The sequence below is a fragment of the Clinocottus analis genome, unplaced genomic scaffold, assembly GCF_023055335.1.
Source record: "Clinocottus analis isolate CAN_PGR_092001 unplaced genomic scaffold, fCliAna1.0.p SCAF_7, whole genome shotgun sequence".
NCBI classification, from domain to species: domain Eukaryota; kingdom Metazoa; phylum Chordata; class Actinopteri; order Perciformes; family Cottidae; genus Clinocottus; species Clinocottus analis.
Genome location: NW_027176229.1, coordinates 17,355,771 through 17,374,435, shown reverse-complemented (window position 1 = coordinate 17,374,435; position 18,665 = coordinate 17,355,771). Strand labels below are relative to the sequence as shown.

At 39.6% G+C, this 18,665-nt stretch overlaps 2 protein-coding genes across 3 annotated transcripts in view; one reads left to right on the top strand and one right to left on the bottom strand.

The window, feature by feature from the left end:
• Positions 1-18,665, top strand: part of LOC137805142 (guanine nucleotide-binding protein G(q) subunit alpha) — a 199,811-nt gene that overhangs the window by 40,615 nt on the left and 140,531 nt on the right. The gene's annotated exons all lie outside the window — the stretch shown is intronic.
• The window catches only part of vps13a (vacuolar protein sorting 13 homolog A), a 34,342-nt gene that overhangs the window by 13,827 nt on the left and 1,850 nt on the right, over positions 1-18,665 (bottom strand). For both annotated transcript variants that reach the window (XM_068604497.1, XM_068604498.1), the window contains exons 6-48: positions 17,510-17,619; positions 17,243-17,302; positions 17,045-17,104; positions 16,710-16,790; positions 16,240-16,297; positions 15,701-15,828; positions 15,396-15,502; positions 15,127-15,298; positions 14,211-14,273; positions 13,459-13,591; positions 13,192-13,286; positions 12,484-12,626; positions 12,006-12,207; positions 11,810-11,924; positions 10,988-11,124; positions 10,747-10,879; positions 10,437-10,554; positions 10,155-10,293; positions 9,820-9,931; positions 9,521-9,675; positions 9,212-9,368; positions 8,984-9,063; positions 8,815-8,874; positions 8,331-8,529; positions 8,094-8,210; positions 7,773-7,876; positions 7,343-7,510; positions 6,735-7,042; positions 6,441-6,588; positions 6,010-6,172; positions 5,617-5,741; positions 5,342-5,511; positions 4,532-4,788; positions 4,149-4,333; positions 3,893-4,036; positions 3,131-3,340; positions 2,773-2,916; positions 2,375-2,476; positions 2,121-2,273; positions 1,779-2,037; positions 1,157-1,317; positions 727-830; positions 274-577 (exon numbers count right to left, since the gene is read on the bottom strand). In XM_068604497.1, the coding sequence (XP_068460598.1) occupies positions 274-577; positions 727-830; positions 1,157-1,317; positions 1,779-2,037; positions 2,121-2,273; positions 2,375-2,476; positions 2,773-2,916; positions 3,131-3,340; positions 3,893-4,036; positions 4,149-4,333; positions 4,532-4,788; positions 5,342-5,511; positions 5,617-5,741; positions 6,010-6,172; positions 6,441-6,588; positions 6,735-7,042; positions 7,343-7,510; positions 7,773-7,876; positions 8,094-8,210; positions 8,331-8,529; positions 8,815-8,874; positions 8,984-9,063; positions 9,212-9,368; positions 9,521-9,675; positions 9,820-9,931; positions 10,155-10,293; positions 10,437-10,554; positions 10,747-10,879; positions 10,988-11,124; positions 11,810-11,924; positions 12,006-12,207; positions 12,484-12,626; positions 13,192-13,286; positions 13,459-13,591; positions 14,211-14,273; positions 15,127-15,298; positions 15,396-15,502; positions 15,701-15,828; positions 16,240-16,297; positions 16,710-16,790; positions 17,045-17,104; positions 17,243-17,302; positions 17,510-17,619 (6,143 nt within the window). The remainder of the gene's footprint in view (positions 1-273; positions 578-726; positions 831-1,156; positions 1,318-1,778; positions 2,038-2,120; positions 2,274-2,374; positions 2,477-2,772; positions 2,917-3,130; positions 3,341-3,892; positions 4,037-4,148; positions 4,334-4,531; positions 4,789-5,341; positions 5,512-5,616; positions 5,742-6,009; positions 6,173-6,440; positions 6,589-6,734; positions 7,043-7,342; positions 7,511-7,772; positions 7,877-8,093; positions 8,211-8,330; positions 8,530-8,814; positions 8,875-8,983; positions 9,064-9,211; positions 9,369-9,520; positions 9,676-9,819; positions 9,932-10,154; positions 10,294-10,436; positions 10,555-10,746; positions 10,880-10,987; positions 11,125-11,809; positions 11,925-12,005; positions 12,208-12,483; positions 12,627-13,191; positions 13,287-13,458; positions 13,592-14,210; positions 14,274-15,126; positions 15,299-15,395; positions 15,503-15,700; positions 15,829-16,239; positions 16,298-16,709; positions 16,791-17,044; positions 17,105-17,242; positions 17,303-17,509; positions 17,620-18,665) is intronic.

The following is an 18,665-nucleotide window of genomic DNA, read 5'->3' as shown; positions in this document are numbered from 1 at the left end:
CATTCATGATCTGACAGACATTTTACAAAAATGTTTTTATCCTTTCAAAGTCTAAAAAGGTCCCTAGTGAAAATGTACGATTATTTGAAATATCCACTGTGATAGAAAACCTATGCTTAAGCAACTTAAGTGGTCTCTGAAAAAAATCTTTATCCTACACTTGCATTTACTGCAATAGACCGTAGACTAAACAGGTGGGAACATGTTCCAGTGTGCTAAAACATGCACAAACTTATTCGGTCCTTCTCAGTTGGGATAACAGATACGTCATACCTTCAGTTTGTAAGAGATGGGGTAAGGCAGTAGGTTGCGGAGCAGGATGGAAGGCCACAGGTGAAGCACAAAGGGAACATCAAAGTTGTCCCCAACACTTCCAGTGTGTTTGAATGTCACAGTATATCTCACTGGCACCATATTGACCATAAGAACACCACCCTGATCGCCACGGCGACGGCAGATCTGCTGGAGGCACGTCTCGGGCTGCTTGTTGCTGAATTCGTCGTAGCTGAACCCGTCTGAGCACTCAAACTGATCTTCAGCATCATCCTCTGTTATCGGCTGAAGGCTCAGCACGGACCTGAGGGGGGCAGCAAAGATCAAATGTGTGAGATGGAGTGTGTTTCATGCGTCTCTCATTCATACTCTCCCTTCGCCTTCTTGTACAGAGAGAAAATTAGACCAAAAAAAAAAGACTGTATGAGGATTTTTAGGTGTGTTTTCCCTCACCTATACGAGTCCAGAGGCACACAGAACTCTTCAGTAGGGAGAGCTGTACCCAGACATGTTGATTCCTCCAAAACTTTGAATGGGATTGAGAAATGATTGATGATCTAAATGACATTAGAAAAATAAAATTATTGTTGTATTTTCTTTTATTACAATTCGATTTCTAATCCTATTCTATTCTAATACATAACATTTTACCTATGATTGCTGCTATTGTCATTTTGTCAAAACAATGAAACAATTTCAGTGATTTTAGTGTAATATGTAGGACACTTGATATACGGTTATTATCTTAAATTATGACGTTCCTAAGAGATCCAGTAAGGGATCGCTGTACATTGGAGGGAAGTGTAATTGTCATGAATATCTTTTCCAAGTAAAATAAAAGGATATACATGACTAAACTTGTATAATATAATAAGTGCAGTACCTGGAAAGGTGAGCGGATCTTGATGTACTTGCTGCCCTCCACAGAGTTAATCTGACAGACCAGGAAACGAGTTACCCCTGAGTCTTGGTGCATTACATTGTACATCCCTCCGCCCACCTTGATCAGGGGGATCACACCGGCTGAGGTGTGGCCCATCGGAGCTGGATAGAGCAGAAGAAGAGCAGTTCATTTAACCTGAAAGTATTTTATATTGACATTTTTCCTGGATACGTTTATGATTATACAGCTTGACGCAAAAATAAATACAGAAGAGTGGATTGACGATGACGGCATTCGTCAAAGACGATAATCACCAGTTCTATAAATACACACAAAATCAATTAAGTCACAATTTTAAAAAAAAAATCTCCTTTTATCATTTATATTTTGTGCTTTAACTTCATTGGTAAATCAAGTTGACTACAGTTTTAACATTGTTTGTATCTGTTTCTTAGCTCTAAAAGCATATTGGCTTTAGACCGATAAAACACAAACTGAGTATACCGCCTGTTGTGTGTAACACTAAACACTGTTGGCAGCAATGTGTATTCGTGATATTGCAACTAATGATTCACTTTTGCATATACATACATATTATAATTGTGTATATAGGTCAACTTACTAGGCTCTATGTAGTAGTCTTTTTCACTCAAGGAGATCATGGCTGAGAACTGGTCAGAGTCTGCTTTGGTGGAATAATCCATCCCGACGGTTTCTCCATCTTGCAGCTTCACAGTTTTGTTGATGCTGTGCTGGCCGACGGGACAAAACAGCTCACTGTGGCGCACGGACACTGGCAGGCCAAGGCGGTTTTTCACTACGAACGGAGCCTCATCTTTCTGAAAAGAGTCCGCTGTCTGTTTGGCAGCCTCTGCAAATGCCTGGGGACGGGCAGGGACAGGAACATTATAGATGAAGTCTATTCTTAGACTTCCTTTAAAAATGTTTACAGCTCTTCTCTTACTGTGCCCAGGTTAGTAAGCATGGTCAGACCACACTTGGAGAGAGTGATGTTCAACTGGTCTTTACTGCTGATGACGATCACTGTCTTATAGTCTGGGACATGGTAATCCACCTCATCTGACAAACCTGTGGACTTCACTGGCTTCTTCTTCATCTGTGTATAGGATAGAGAAAAGTTATTTATACTGTTTTCATGCATGTCTGAGAGCATACTGTATGTGTGTGTTGTCATGTTTGTGTACTGTATGTCAGTACCTTGAGTTCCAGTGTCCATGATCTAAAACCATCTCTTGTTTCATCTTCTAAGGGCTCCAGCAGCGGTTCCCACACTCCCATCATCTCATTGAAATAGTTAACCTAAAAGTAAAACGCAATAAAAAAAAAAACACAAGAACATTTCAGTCACTTCTCCAGTCACATGAGCTTCGACTAAAGCACGTTGGACTACGTTAGACCTATTGATGGTTATCTACCACAATATCTCAGTGTAAAGTAAAACATGTAAAATATATAATCTTAAAGTGTATTTTGCATTCCTCATATATGAATGGACCAAACCATATCAAAAGTCCAACTATTTTACAGTGAAATGTTAACGTAAGAATTAGGATAAGATCCTAAGATCAACTTAAGGAAATACATATGTGCGTTACCTCCAGGTTGAGCTCGCTGTGTAAGTTAATGAGTGTGGACCAGTTTTTGACATCTCCATGGAAGGAGGACTTGGCCAGAAGCATGGGGATAGTGCGGTGTCCCACTCCAGCCTCCAGAGTCAGACAGACCGATTTGATGGTCACCTGCAGGGATAGACAGCCAATGAAATGACACAAAATGCTTTCATACATCAAATTTATATAATGTGGATAGATTGACATACTGCAAAACAGATCCCTGGTGTGTTGTATAAACATCTCCAAGGTAATAAAGAAATACTGGAAAAATGCTTAACTGACTAATAGCATACAAGCAACCATAAAGTGTTATTAGTTGAGTCAAAATTGAGCCAACTACCTTTAATGACTCTCCCCGTGGTATTAGTGGGGTCAGGGACTCTGTGTTTTCATCCCCCTCCTCTTCAAGGAACCAAAGTTTGAGCTCCTTCCAGCCTCGTTTCTCCCACAGGTCCACGGGAACAGGACTATCCAGCTCCTTTGGGGTCTCCGCTTTGGGAGTCAGTGCAGACTGGATGGTCATCACTGTGTTGATGATTATTGGAGATACCTAGACAGAGTGCCAACTGTTTTATACCAATTTCAGAGTTTCTAATTATACACAGTAGTAAACCTTCATTGCTTTAAAATTTTGCTTTCACTAGATGCCAAACTTTCCATTGACGGCGGCTGATACACACCTATACGTAAGAAGCGTGATGTGTTGCCTAGCTTTACCAATTATTAGAAGATATGCTACTATGATAAGCTATATTCTTCTCATAAAACAATTCTGACCACTGAGAAAACAACTACATGAAACGGGACACTTGAAGGGTGCCATCATTTAATTAAATGGATGGATAAAAAAAAACGTGAAGGGGCGTGTCTGATGGTAGGACGTCACTGCGGATGCATCAAGTTTTATACTACAGTCAGTTTAAAAGATAAAACAGGCTATAAGTTGCTAATAGCAAGGCATTTTGTTATCATCGATGTCGAGATGGAACAACTTAAATCGCTGGAAATACTTTTAACATTTGTATTTTAAGAAAATGTCTTTTATATATTAAAATTCCTGAATTCAGATTGTGTAATGATAATACAACATAATAATAACTACCTTCAATGTGAGAGCATTGATGGAGACCTCCATAGCCTGAGGGGAGGTCAGGGACTGAGTACTCTGGAAGATCACCTGACACGGCAGCAGCACTGTGGCTACATTTTTTTCCTTCTTCTCTCTCAAGAACGGACAGGCCACTACCTGCCACATGAGCACCGATCAAAACAAACTGTTATATTTTTGCATGCAAGAAATCTTTCATGATTTTAAACAATCTGCCTTTTCAGGGTTACATTACAATGACAATGCAAACCTTAAGGTCCTTGATAACCGCAGTCATCTGGGAGCCCTCTGCACCACTTCTCATCACGAGCTCACACTCCGTGGTCATCACGAGGGCCGGGGCATCAGCGCGCGTCAAGTCAGCCACGAACACAATCTTCGGGTTACTTACCACAACATTAATCTCGGTCTTGGACACCACAGCTGAAGCTAGAGCTGACAGCAGGGACGGAGTAAAACTTACAGTTGGACTCATTATGTTACCACACACACAAAATTAAAGATCCAAAAGAGAATAATTTCTTCAACATGCCCTCCCCTTGCCTGTGTCCGATTAAGAGAAGTTGCAGTAGTTGTATTTTGCGGAATCAAAAATCACTTTAAACTAAATTTGAATTGCAATGGTTAACTCACTAGACTCTTTCGATGTGGTAGAAGAGTTCATGTTCTTTTTCTCTCCCACTCCAGTACTGCTCTTGGGTTGAGGCTTTTGTTCAAAACCCTGCTGGGTGGCCTTGAGAAAGATATCTGCCACCGTGAGAAGGAACTCCATGCTGGCACACAGGTACACATCCTGCACCACTGTATCTAAGGTGGTGCCATCGCGGCCCTGACGGTAGTTCACCTCCACCATCATGTTCTGTTCGGCACCAGGACGCATTGCAATCATCCTGGAAAAGACGAAGGACCAGTACAGGAGGAATGTAGAGGAGAGGACAAGGTGAGAGAGTATAAATTATGGTCAGACACAAAGAAATAAATAACAGAATGACAGAGTGAAGAATGGGTTAGTGATGACAATATTATCTCTAGCAGAGGAGCAGAGAGATACATGCTATTTTTAAGCATGAAAATGACTTAGTTTTATACATCTACTAGTCTGTCAGTAAGAACACACTCGCACTGTATTACAGAAGTATTACAAAGCATCTGAGAACAGACAACAACCATATGTCGTCATTAAGCTTGAATATCTTGTAGTATTGTAATAACAAAACATACAGTGTAGACTGACATTTTATCTAAATATTTTGATGTCCGCCTGAGTTGTGGGCATTTTAAATTGTTTGATAGAAAAGTGTACGAACGTCGACAGCTCTGTCTTGATGTGCACAGATAATGCACCTTAATGTGTGTAAAAGTGTAGAGTGCAGGCTGTATATAAACTTGTGCATGAGTGAGTATGAGTGTGAGTAGGAGTATAAGTATGTGTGTCCCGAGTACCTCGGGGTGACCATCTTGATTTTGGGTCGCTTGTCATCGAGAAGGCAGGCAGCCAGTTGGACTGAAGCCTTCATGGAGCTGTCGGAGAACATGTGGACAGAGGTGGAGATGGTGCCCAGAGTAAACTCTGCCAACTTCAGCTGCTCATCATGGGAATCCAACAGGTGTAGCTAGATAATGACACATACATTGTGTTGGACTTTTTTGTAAAATGATGACGGCGCGGTTTCATTTCGCACATCATTTGTGTCTGTGTGTGCGTGTATATTCATTACCTCATTCACATTCGGGCTGTACAAGACGAGTGTCATTGAGTCAAACTTGAAGTCTACTTTGAGTGTGCTCTTCAACTTGCTGCTTTTGTAAGGCTCCACAACAGCAGACGTCACTACTGTGTTACCTACAAAGTTACACAGCACAAACCACGTTAGAAAGGTTCATGAGCGCATGGTTACAATAATTTAAAATATTTTCAATGAAAGATTACATAAGCTTTCTAGGATTTGGTCCAAATGCTAGAAGAGGCCTGTAGATGCCCCACTTTCACTTATCAAGCAATAAATGACATAAATGTTTTCATCAGCTCATTAAGTTAATATATCTTGTGCATAATTTGTAGAACTACTTTACACTCATGAACATAAACAAGCATAACCACAACGCCTTACTGCTAGTCGGTTCAGTGGTTCCAGAGCCCTTAGATACAGAGTCAAAGTAGCGTTCGCTGGTGGGTGGATGAGGAGCTGAAGGTGGAAGCGCATCAGACCTCTCTGACAGATTCTCACTAAGAGTCCTCAGAACCACTGTCATGTCATCCTGGCTGAGGATCAGCTGTTGGGAACAGAAACAGGATTTGATAATAATATGAAGGGGAAACAAATATATTGTTTTTAGATTTTCACCATAAGCCTCTAATTTATTTTGGGATCAGATATTTTAGAAAAGACAATAAAGTCATAATATATCCAAATCTCTAGGTCTGTTCATTATTAATCCAATTCTCAAAATGCACAAGTACAAATCTACGTAGTCTATAAGAAAAACTAAATTTGCTGTAAACTACTGATTCCTTTCTATGCTACCATACAGCACTACTTACAGCTATGGGCTTAAGATGAGCAGTGATCTCTATGTCAGGTATCTTGTGATACCAGTTGGATGAAAGATTTCTTTGGATTTTCACATCTAGGCTGACTGGCATCAACAGCTCGGTCTCTCCCTGAAAACCTTCATCAACGTATCTGGTCCTGGAAGAAGCAACAACACATAAGTAATAAGAGAAGTTATCTCGAGAATTATTGTAATTTAAAGTCATCTAAAAATGTTTTGCTGCTGCGCTCTACTGGGCAAGTAATCATTTAATCATATATCCTTAAGAAGAGTGGTCTCTGACCTGTACATCTTGAGGTCAGTCAGTCTCACAATCATTACATCCACAACAGGCGGGATCTTTGCATTACTTTTAAAGGGCTGCTTGGCAAAGCAGTTATTGACAGACAGCCGACCAAGGTCAGCTACGATGACATTAGAGGAAGAGGAGGACTGGGGCAGGAAGATGACGGGTGCATTGAAGTGGACGTTCAGAGCGATCCGAGTGCTCCGCTCTGCCAGCACCTTCACACCTGATGCTGCCTTTTCTGCAGCCTGGACAGTCACCTCAGCGAGGGCCTCTTTAGCCTCCTGGAAGTTATTGATGAATGCCTGGGAGGAAAAAGATGGATAGTCAGAAGATCTGTGAAAACATTTTCACAATTTTTGCTTTGTTTAATCTGTCACTCAAGTAAGTTTCTTATCTTTGGATATGCGGTAGCGTGGGAACCGGGGTGCATTTTGTCTGTTTCTATGGTTGTTTATAAATTTAAACTGCTAAATATGTCCGAAAAATAAGAGACATTTAGTATCTGTACTGTCCCCATTACATGGATTTGAAGTATGTTACAAAAACACAATTATATATTTTTTAAAAAGGCTTGAACTGTTCCAGGGATATGTGATTCTTACCAGTATGGAGGAGACAAACTTGTTGAGGAATATGACCTGGATGCATCTGACGGTCAGCTTGACAGAGGTGTCAACTTTAGACATGTCCAGATAGGCATTTCCCTCTGTTGCGTTTGTGTAGTTCACCATGCGGAAAGCAAACACTTCCTTATCTGCGATTGACACAGCCTAAGAAATACATCAGACATAGACATCAGTCATCTACTATTTATATCCAGAGTGATTTATGCTCAATGCTCAACATTCATGAATGCCAGAAACACAAGTGAGATATAGACTATAATACATAGAATTTAATTATTATTATTATTATTATTATTATTATTATTCAAAAAGACAAGTTAAGAGTAGATTAAGTGCATTGAAACAGGACTGATTAGAATAGAGCATTCACGTTAAAAAAAAAAAAAAGGCAGTTTGCGGATTGTACCTTTTTGTAAAGTGCATCTTTGTCACAGTCTACGATCACAATGTTCTTCAGGTTTGCAAGAACCTCCATCTCCTTTTTCCTCATCAGAACCTCAGAAACCAGACCTGGTTGGTTGAGAAAGCGGTTGTTTTTTTTTAGCATTTCCCAATTAACGGCATACTTTCATGCAATGAATGCAAGGTGGACCAAATTAGAAAGGTTTCATCATGAGACAAATGAGGAAAGTTGGTTGGCAACAGGCTTGTTGTCCACAAAATATCCACAAAATGTAGGGGAGAGGCACTGAATCAAATATCATCAAACGTCACAACCATTACATACCTTCGATACTAATCTCTGCGATCCTGGCTTTCTGTCCTCGAATAAAAACCTTCAGACAGTGGAGATCAGTTTTGATATGCAGAGTTACCACATTTGCAAACTTCGAACTCTTTGTGCCTAAGAGAAAAAAGTGCAGAAAAAGAAAAAGGTGAGGAATAAAAGACGAGCACGGGCGAATGAAGGCTTTGCCATGTAAAGTTGAATGAAACTCTGAAAGGGTTTATTAGGACAGATTACTTTTTTTCCTGGTTACAGTAGCTTCCTCCTTTTTCTCTGCCTCCCCCTCTACTTCTGGCTCCTCCTCCTCAAGGATGGTGGGGAGCTGATCCTCCCCTCCCTCCTTCTTAGTGGATGGAGGAAGGAGGTTGGTGAGGAAGTTCATGGTGTTCAGTAGAGCCTCTGTATGGAGATGGACATCCAGGGATGAAAAGGTCACCTGATGGGAATTCAAAAGATTTCAATTTTAGTGGAGAAGAATAATAAGACATCTTTTGCTTTTTGTTTTGCATCGATTACGACAATGTTTGGGTTGTTATACTGGCTTGTTTTTACGCTGTCATGAACATATAGATGAGTTATTGTTTAATATTTACTTTGCATGATTTTCCAACACTGAATAGTTGACAGGTAAACATGCATAAACATGCAACAAATATATTCCAATACAGTGGATATAATGGTATAGAAGCATGTACATGTTAATTACAAGAGAATTGCTCACCTTAATGAGTTGCTCTGTATTGTTGTGTTGAGACTTGAACTCAGGGCCATTCTTATTAGCCTAAAAAAAGACATACAATCCTCAATGAGAAAGCAATTTACCACCATTTGCTAAATAATTGTTCAGGATACTGAAAGGAGTCTGTTTTATCATATGGAATATCACATACTTTAACATACTCCAGGGTGAGAAGGTCTACTTCTGTGTTGTCGAGAGTAGTGATCAGCTGAACCTGCTTCTCTTCAGAATCTATACAAGGTCGAAATAAACAAAACATGAAAAAGAAAAGTTGCTGTCAATACTGGTCTGAATCTTTTTCACAAATGCTTCTGTTTTTAGTCAAATTGAATTATGGATAATGTGTCAAGAACTGTGAGTCCTGCCAGCATCTACTGACCCATGTATTCAGGGCACTTGAGGCAGATCTCTCGTAGGTAGGTGTTAGATGTCATGTCAAAGGTGCATAGTTTCAGTTCAGTGCCCAGACCATCTATGTCCAAGTGGAGCACTGTGATCTCCTGATCCCCGGACAGACGACACAACTGAACAGAAAACTAGATGCACAAAGAAGACATTGAGGAAGAGAACATAGAAAGGGACAAAAGAAAAACAGATTACAACAATGGAAAGACAGTTAGAGAATAGGAAAAAAACTACTTTAAAACAGACTGTGCTTGTGACCTCGTTCAACGAGACCTCTCTGTACCTCACTGATTTCAAATGTCATGATGAATTCTGTCATGTTCTTCTGAGCTTCTGGCCCTTTTTTTTTGTAGCTCAGGGGCATGGGATTATCTGGGAAGAATGAACGATCACCAACAGGAGAACTGGGAGCATCGTAGAACAAATCTTCCTCCGACCCTGAGAGGTGGCAAAAATACAGACAATGACCCATCTGTTACACTGTAATGTTGCAGTATTGCAGCGTGATGATTACGCATGTGTGGCTGTTCGAGGGGTGCAGAGCGAAGAGGATATGCCTATGGAATGGGCAGCGCGTCTTACCCATTGAGGTGATGCTGATGGTCTCACATGACTCAAAAAGGAGAGAGGAGCGCTTGTCAGTTAAATTCAGAGGTCTTCTGGGAGTGAGCCTTGGGGTGAACGACTGCCTTGGCTTAGGAGAAAACACCAAAACATGAAATGTATCAGCAAAAAAGTAATAACAAACTGAAGTTCTGATTAAAGTACATTGTACTCATCAAGGATAAAAAATATATATATGTATCCATCCTCAGCTAAGGAGAAAAAGAACAGCAGCAGCAAACTGTAGAAACTGCAGGAAAAAATATGCTTCCTGGATTTTGCCCCAAATTTAGGAATCATCTTCCTGGTCTTACCTTTGAAGTAGAGGATACATCCCAAGCTGTAGATTTGCTCTCAGGCAGTGAGATACTTTCTACCAGCTGCAGAACATTTCGAAGTTTAACATCGGAAATACGAAGAGAGAGCAGAGGGAGCTCTCCAGACATCTTATACCTGGAACACAGAAGCAAATATGGAAACACAATAGATACACACCCAAACATATGATCTTTAACTCCAGTGTGCACCTTACAGACTTGCAACATGGAATACATGATAACATAATGTATGGGGGAAAAAATAAAAAAACTACTTACTTTGCCATGCGGGAGTCTTTGATGACCATCGCCCTGCTGAAAACCACTTTTAGATCTACTGGCTCTAGAATGTGGAGCAGTGACTGTCTCTGCTTACGGGCCATTTTCCAGTCGCCATCTATAATACAAATGAAATATTTTACAATTATTTTGATTCCACAAACAAGAGCACACACAAAAAGACAACCTTAAAAGCTTTGAGAAAATATATTTTCCGATGTCTTTGTATTATATTTAGGCATTTCAGTTTTCTCTATAAATTCTGTACTGTGTAATGTATTGCAATATCTAAAAAGTATAGTCTGTGTACCTGGTTTGCTGTAAAGGAACTGCAGGCTGCTAAGCTGTATGTCAAAGCTGTCATATGCTCTGGACATGATGTCCTCAATGTTGCTGGAGCCCACTGACAGCTGAGGCAGATGCTTCTTGCTTTGACTGGACATCTGAAAAGGATAACAACATTTACATGTTAAAACTGTTTCACTCTATAACTTCAATGATTATCTACCGTTTCGTTTTAAAGCCCAGTGTCAAGTGCTGTACTTGCTGACCTTGAAATGCCCAAGGTCCAACAGCAGGATGTTCTGAGTACCATTGTAAAAGCCAGTCTGTGGAATGATGACATAGGAGGCCATCAGGTTCACCTTCAAGTCGAGGACTTTTTGTGTTTCGATCACATACATTAAACCTAAAAAAATAAAAAAAAAGAAGTAATTTACTTATCAATCACAGCCAGAAGAAACAAACAATATATGAGCTTTGTTCAATCAAATGCAGAAGATGTTGTAAAAATGATGTAAGAATTCATATTATTTAATTAATGATGATGATGGAAAGAAAGCTTGATAAAGTTCAACATCAAGCACTATGGTCGGCATCATGTTGTAATATGCAAATTATGATCATACATCCGTTACAACGATTTACTGATTTAGATATTGGCTAAATTTAGTAAATGAATTACGTGTCTGTGGTACTGTACATGTGTATTTAGCTGAAGCTAATTTCAAACAGCAGTCCCTTAGTGAGCACCAACAGTTAAAGACATCATTAGAGTCTTGTGGAATGTGCCCTAATGAGCTATAGGGGATAATGGCATTGTAAGAGACAAAAAGAGCTTGAAACTTTATCAAAGAATCTTAGGGAAGAATCAATCAATCAATCAATCAATCAATCAATCAGTCTCACGAACATAAACAGGAACACCACAATTCAACTGAATCAATGGCTCGGACATGCAGGCTTGTGTAAGTAAGTGGATGAAGAAATTAAAATGACCGAATAAGGAGTAAGAAATGGAAACATTTGCCCATCAAAGGGTTGGTACCACACTTGGAATTAACCCAATATACATAAATGTATGCGCAACTGACCGGTGGCTGTGCGGTCTCTGAACTGCTCCAGTTTCATAAGGGTTGCGTTGGTGAGCTCATCCAGCTGCAGGTCGTCAGGAGGCATGAAGAACGCTGACAAGCTGTTCACTGTTACCTACACACAAACAAATAATCCATTTGATATGAACCCTCTTCATGTTTTTTTCATGCCCATACACTGACGGACACCACTTACAGCATCATAGATGATTTCCAAGGGTTGAGATTCCACATGAAGCCGTTGGTTAGCACTCTCATCCAGTGGATTGATCTCAAACAGGATGCAAAGCAGCGGGGTTCCTGCTCCCGTCGCTGCCTTCCTTGATGACAGGACGGTTGGTGCGGGTTGGTTACTGGCCAGGCCAGTGACTTCAAACAGACTAAGCCAAGCTGTGAGTCTGATACAAGAGGAAAAAAGACTAAATGTCAGTGACATCCATGCCAGGATCCTAAATATGAGAATACTCTTAGTATTGGGGTCCAAAGAGGTGTCTCTATGTTGTCCACCCTCCTGCATGGATAAACGACCGACGACAATAACCCAATCAGGGATTCTGTGTTAATAAGGAGTGTTGCTTTGTAACTGACCAAAAGTAAAACCGAGAACTGCTTCTACTGATCATCATAGTGGGTTCTGTTTAGAAATATTGTTAAAACAAAAAGTTATGACGAACTTGATGGCTTGTGCTCCAGGTCTCTGTGTGAGTGTGGACTTGAGCTCTCCCACAGTCAGCCTGATGATCTCATTTTCGTCTTTGTTGTCTTTGAGGGACACAGACAACTTTTCCATGTGGAAATTGACCTTCATGTCCTCAAACTAAAAAAAGAAATGACAACATAGTAAATAATGACAGTATGACACGGTATTGGCATTTTAAGCTTGGAAATATTGTTGAAATAAATATCTGTGATTACTCTGAGAACTCAGTTTTTCTCGCATGTCAAAACATCTGTTTACATCTGTGTCATGTATCCAGCCAATACTCAACTCTCCCCAAACCCATGTGTCTTACACACTTACACAGGTGTACTACTGGTCTGTGCGAGTCCGGAGAAGTAAGACATGTTGTAAATGCATGTGTCTGGGAAGTAGAGAGTATGCGACTGGATAAATGAGACTTGGACTATACAAAACTTGATGTGTGAGAGTTTGTAAATGGATGTTTTGATACGGTTTTGTTGTTGATAATGGCAGCCATTATTTACTTCAGTTAAAGAATTTCCTTTGTTTTTGTATTCTTCAGTCGAGTTTTCAGGGGGGATTCAAGGTGATGTGGGGTGAGTAACTGATTTTGAAATTATCTTTTTGGAGGTCAAGTATTCCTTTAGGTGGGATGGAAAGACAAACGCATGTGTTGTTGACAGGTGGGGAAGTGACTCACATTCTTTGGCAGGTTAGGATTTGCAGCTGTCTCACTATATCCAATGGCAGTGTAGAGTTTGCCTTTCTCAGCGGCGGTTAACAGCTCATCAAAGCCTGAGAGAGTGACAGGACAAAAGGGAATAGACCGAATATGAGGCATAAAAAAAGCATTAGCTAACAGCATAAACTCTTGCTATAAAATTCTACTGGAGCACTTTGCTTTGGTTCTGCTCGTCACATGTGTCCCATTTTTTATTTACATGACTTGTGGTTTTCTACATCCTACCTCCAGTCTTGACCTCTTTTGTCTTTGCATCAGCCTCTCCTCCCCAATTCCACATCCAGCTCATCCAGCCCTGAGTCTCCTCTTCCTCCATCTTAAGCCCTGGACGGTAAATGCGTAGGCCTGCCTTGCTTACCTGGGGAGGTTAAAACTTTTTTAAACAAACGAGGAACTCCAAGTAATTATATCGAAAATTGTTTCCATATCATGGCAGCTGACTTATCTCCATGAAGATAAGATAAGGGCGAAGCTTAAACAGTTTTCTTTATTCAGTTTGTGCCAACACAGATAAATCAAGGAAGCACATATTCACTGTTTCACATGAAAACAAAATCTGATTTAGTTGGCAACCAATACAGATTAGGTTTAAATTAGAGAAATACTCTATTGCAAAATTGCAGTCCATAGCAAAGTGCTGCGCAGGAAAGCCAAGATTATGTAGGAATTTTTTACCAGTTGTCACGTTAAAGGACTCAACCACTCAAGTGTCTCAACCACTGGATGCAAATGATGATAACTGTTACCACTGTCTGTTTTGTCCTGTTTTATCACTTTTGTAATATATGGGATATTGATGGAAACACAAAGTGCTGAAAAGGATTTTTACTCTGTATCATTTCATATACAGACATAAGGATTTTTAAAAAAAAGGACATTTGACCACATAATTTCTTTGCTACAGTAACCACGATTTATTCTTGAGATACAGTACAAAGTGAAGATGTTTACCGTACAGTAGTTGAGACAGAACTTACCTCCACCTCAGCCTGCTGTCTGGCCAAAGTGATGTTAAAAATATCCAAGGTCTTTTCAGGCTCCTGAGAAAAGATACCAGACATGCTTATTAGAGCTTTTAGCAGTTTCTTGCGATGCCATGTAAGAATGCATCAATTACTAAATGTCCATTATTAATCACAGGGAAGGAAAACATGATGCTTACAGAACAGAGAAGTGGTAGAGGGAAAATACATTTTGATTTAATGTTGTATTTCTCTGAGGTACATAATCAACCTCAAATGAACTGCACTCAATCCCGTCATCAGGCACTGGATAAGTGGGTAGTTGTGGCTAGAGCAAAGCAACACTGAAGGGATATTAAGAAGGTAATATCTTTGTAATTAACTACTCGCATATTATATTACATTCACATTTCATATAGGCAATGTATTATGGCCTTTGCAGTTAAGTACTGTGGGTATTTTTCATTGTACAATCAAGAAGGACCAGCAGGTCTGAAATTGCACAAGCGGTAATCTAGAAATAAATTTAGTGAGGGCGAGGTTACACAAAAAAAAAAGTCCAAATCTTAAAGTCAAACTCAAATGACAGGGCATATTGGCTGAGACGCGAGATGAAAGATTAAGAAATACTTTTAATGTTTCCTTTCTTAACACACTTTGGCCTCTGCACTCATATCCTCATAAAAAAAAAAAATCAAATAGACCTTTATAACATGGCAGATACAGGATCTGTCAAAGCATTTGTGAACAAATCAAAGACATTTAGAAAATAATGGATGTGTGGGCAGGACATTAACAACAGAAATAAAAAATATAGGGAAATGTAAGCAATATACAAGTTATTATTTTGTCTATTTCTATAAAAGACTTAAATTGATAAAGAACTTGAACTTCCTGACCCCATGTTCCGCTCTGTTCCACCCTGTCTCACCTCTAGTGCCTTGAGCAGCTCCTCGCTGGGCTTCTTGTTGGTGATTTTGGTCTTGTAGAGCTCTCTGTAACATTTTACCATCTGCCGGTGACTGCGAATGTGCTGCCAAGACCACATATGGAGACGAGGCTTCACATCCACTTCCAAGATGCTTGTGATCACATACCTCCACCTGCAAGTCAAATCCACACTCTGAAATATTAAGTATCGACACATGCAAGATTGGTAAAATGTAATCATATAAATTCAAAGTCAAAGTGTTTTCTAACCAAATGCGGGCATTCCTGCGAGCGTGAACCATTGGTCTGTACTTCCTGTACGGCAGATTCCGAGACATCATATCCACTGAGCCCAGCAGCTCCAGGATGCTAATGTACTGGAAAGAGAGGAAGTAAGCAATTATTCACTGGCAAAGTGTACTGGCAGCTCCTTTAACTGTTCGGGCTTTTACATTATTTATTAAATTTCACCCCACTTATTTGTCTTTTAATTAGCAGTGTTTCTTTTCCCCTCTCTTCCAAAAAAAACCACTTTGTTTTTACTAGGCTTTTAAATAAACACGTTTATAAAATACCTGGGGTCTGTTGAGTTCAATGGCCACCTCACTGAGATTGACCATTAGGTCCACTTTGGGAGAGGAGAAGTCCACATCTGATCGGGGATTCATCCGCAATTTAGCGCCCGCTGAGATAGGACGAAAAACTGTGGACCAGCAACAAAGAATAGATTATTTAAAGCAAGCCTTGGTCATTTTATTCAAAAACAGTTTTTGGTTTATTTGTTGAACTTCTCATTGCATCCAGACAGAAATCAAAAAATAAAATTCTCTTTCAAAAATAGAAGAAAATAATGGGAATCTGTGATGATCGCAGGACTTTATTAAACTAAGGAAATAAATGGACGGGTTTCCTGCATGTCTACCTTTGCATTCTCTCATGCCTGTGTGCTTACTGATTTTCATTGGCCGACTAAGCAACATTCTCGCTAGATTGAGCAACTCTTGGAGCTAGTGCTGCTAACTTTGCTTCTTTTATTGGTAAAGAGAAGAAAACACTGAGCTGGGATTTTTGGTTGTATAATTATTTTGTTTAAGGATGATAGTAAGACACTCACTGAAGTCATGGCTAACCGACATGGAGTTGTGGATATCCACGCTGCTCTGGAGACATTGCTACAAAAAAAAAAAGAAACAGAGGGAGAGAAGGTAAATTTACATTTCATTAAACATTTTCTTCACCTCTTAACATATTCCATATCTTTTTGTTACTGCTTTGACAACATGCAGGAGTCAACGATCACAACGCCACATTTAAAACCATTCTAGACAGTAGGCTTATTCGAGAGTCTTGTGGATGAAACGCATGGTTAGCCAAATCTTCATTGATCTAAGAAGCATTTTCAGAAAAGACTTTGAAGACTCCAATACTCACCAAGAGAGATTAATAGAAAGAGCTTAAATGATTTAAGAAAAGGCCTCTCGTATTGTGAATAAGTTACTTTGAAATTGTTCTACTTGCTGGAAGTGAAACTGACAGGCTTTTCGAATAAAACAGAAAATAGCATAATTACATAGAAAGACTCACCAAGGCATCATCTGCACTTTGATTGGAGAAGAGTAAAGAGTTGACATTCCAGTAGGCAAACAAGTTGTCTAATTGAACCAACTGAGAGAAAGAAGAAAACACAAAGCAATTAGATTAGTGCAGATGCTTACCATAACGACGTAAAATAACTGACAATGTACAATGAGTTCTAAAATGTTGATCACGGTCCAAAGTTAGGTTTTAAAATCGGTTCCATGAACAACTGCAGACTAATTGAACCAAGTGGCCCAAAAAGCTTTCAAAAAAGTAAGAAAAAACTACCAAAGATGTTTATGTTGTAAAGTACAGGTATAACTGGCAGATGAAGTAGTTACCTTGAAGAAAAGCCTGGAATTCTCATCCAAAAGCTTTGGATTCCAGTTCTCATCACATGTCTGGAAAGATAAAACAAGCAGTGATATGTAGAGAGTTCATGATATGAAATTAAATGTATGTATACATATGGTTTGATTATGTTCAAGTCGAATGTAATATTCATGATTAAGAACACCCAGCTGAATGTAACATATTACCTGAAGACTGAGGTTTTTAAGCGACACTCCAAATGACAAGGGACAATTTGGATTGGTGACCTGAGGGAAACAAAGAAGAGAAATATAGTAAGAGCTAGTATGGTTAAGGCTGAATGTACTCTGCATGAGTCATGCTGTCATTGTTGGGGGATCTAAAAATGCAACCAAATCTTGGTCCCTTCATTTTTCACTTACTGCTTACTTTGCGAACACAAAAATGAGTTATGCTGTACATACACAGTCAGGTAACTCAGCTTGAATACTCACATTATCTTCATATCGTATGTGGATGTTAGAGATCTTGACCTGCAGGTTTTTGATGACCTGAGTGACAAGCTTCTCCACAAAGGTGTCCTGCTTTTCCAGATTGGGGTCCTCTGTCAAACACAGACCAATATGATACATATGAGACTAGGAGCCTGTACTATGAAGCAAGTTTAACATACCCTGGGTATCTTTTGGTTATTTGGCTTATCCAACCCTAACCACCGTGGTCACACCTACGATGGTGGTTATCAACTCGCTAAGTCAACCCAGGGTTTCTCAATCTGGTTGTGTTCACATAAAAAAGGCACGGTGTTTGCAGCACATGACCAAACACAAACATGGACAAATCTGCTGTCAGCAGCGTAGGATATTTTACAAAGAAAAAGAATTATAGACAAACATAAGAAGAAAAGCATTCATTTTATGCGAAAAGTAACACTGTGTCTGCAACACATTAATTTAACGGAAAAGACCCATGGAATTAGAGTTTGCTCTATCTTGCTCTTGGGGCATTAATATTATAAATCTAAGCACAAGTGACCATAGTTATCTACCCCTGTAACTCTAACCTGGCTAATCCTGCTTCGTAGTATAAGCCTCAGATCTGATGCAGCAACTTTCTTAAAGCTTTACTTGAGGAACTGTTAGAAATATTTACTCAACCTCTCGGAGTAAAATCATTAAAACAGGAACATTTATTCGTTGCAAGGAAGGAGCAAAGTCAGAAGTACAACGTGATAGACAAATTGCATATCCAGGACTGCTCAAAGAATGAGCGAAGCACTACCTTCTTAAATAGCTTATGGTTATCAATACACCAAGGCCACCATGACTTCTTCATGGCTTCATCCCACCATTACGTCTTTAGGTTGGCCTCGGCATGGTATGATAACAATGGAATTGCACGTTCTTTCAGACAGAGACACACAGATTCTCCTGTCTCATTGCTATCAGGAGACATGCTGAGTTTGTGTGTAAGATTAAACAGAGACAGTAAGATGATAAGTCTGAATATAACAGTGAAACAGTAACTAATTAAGAGTGAATATGTTGTTCTTCCAACAGGAACAAAGACTTCATAACCCTGATAACAATGGGCAACACAATTGTAAATCCTTTGTCATCATTTTGCATTATTTTACATTGCTATTAAACA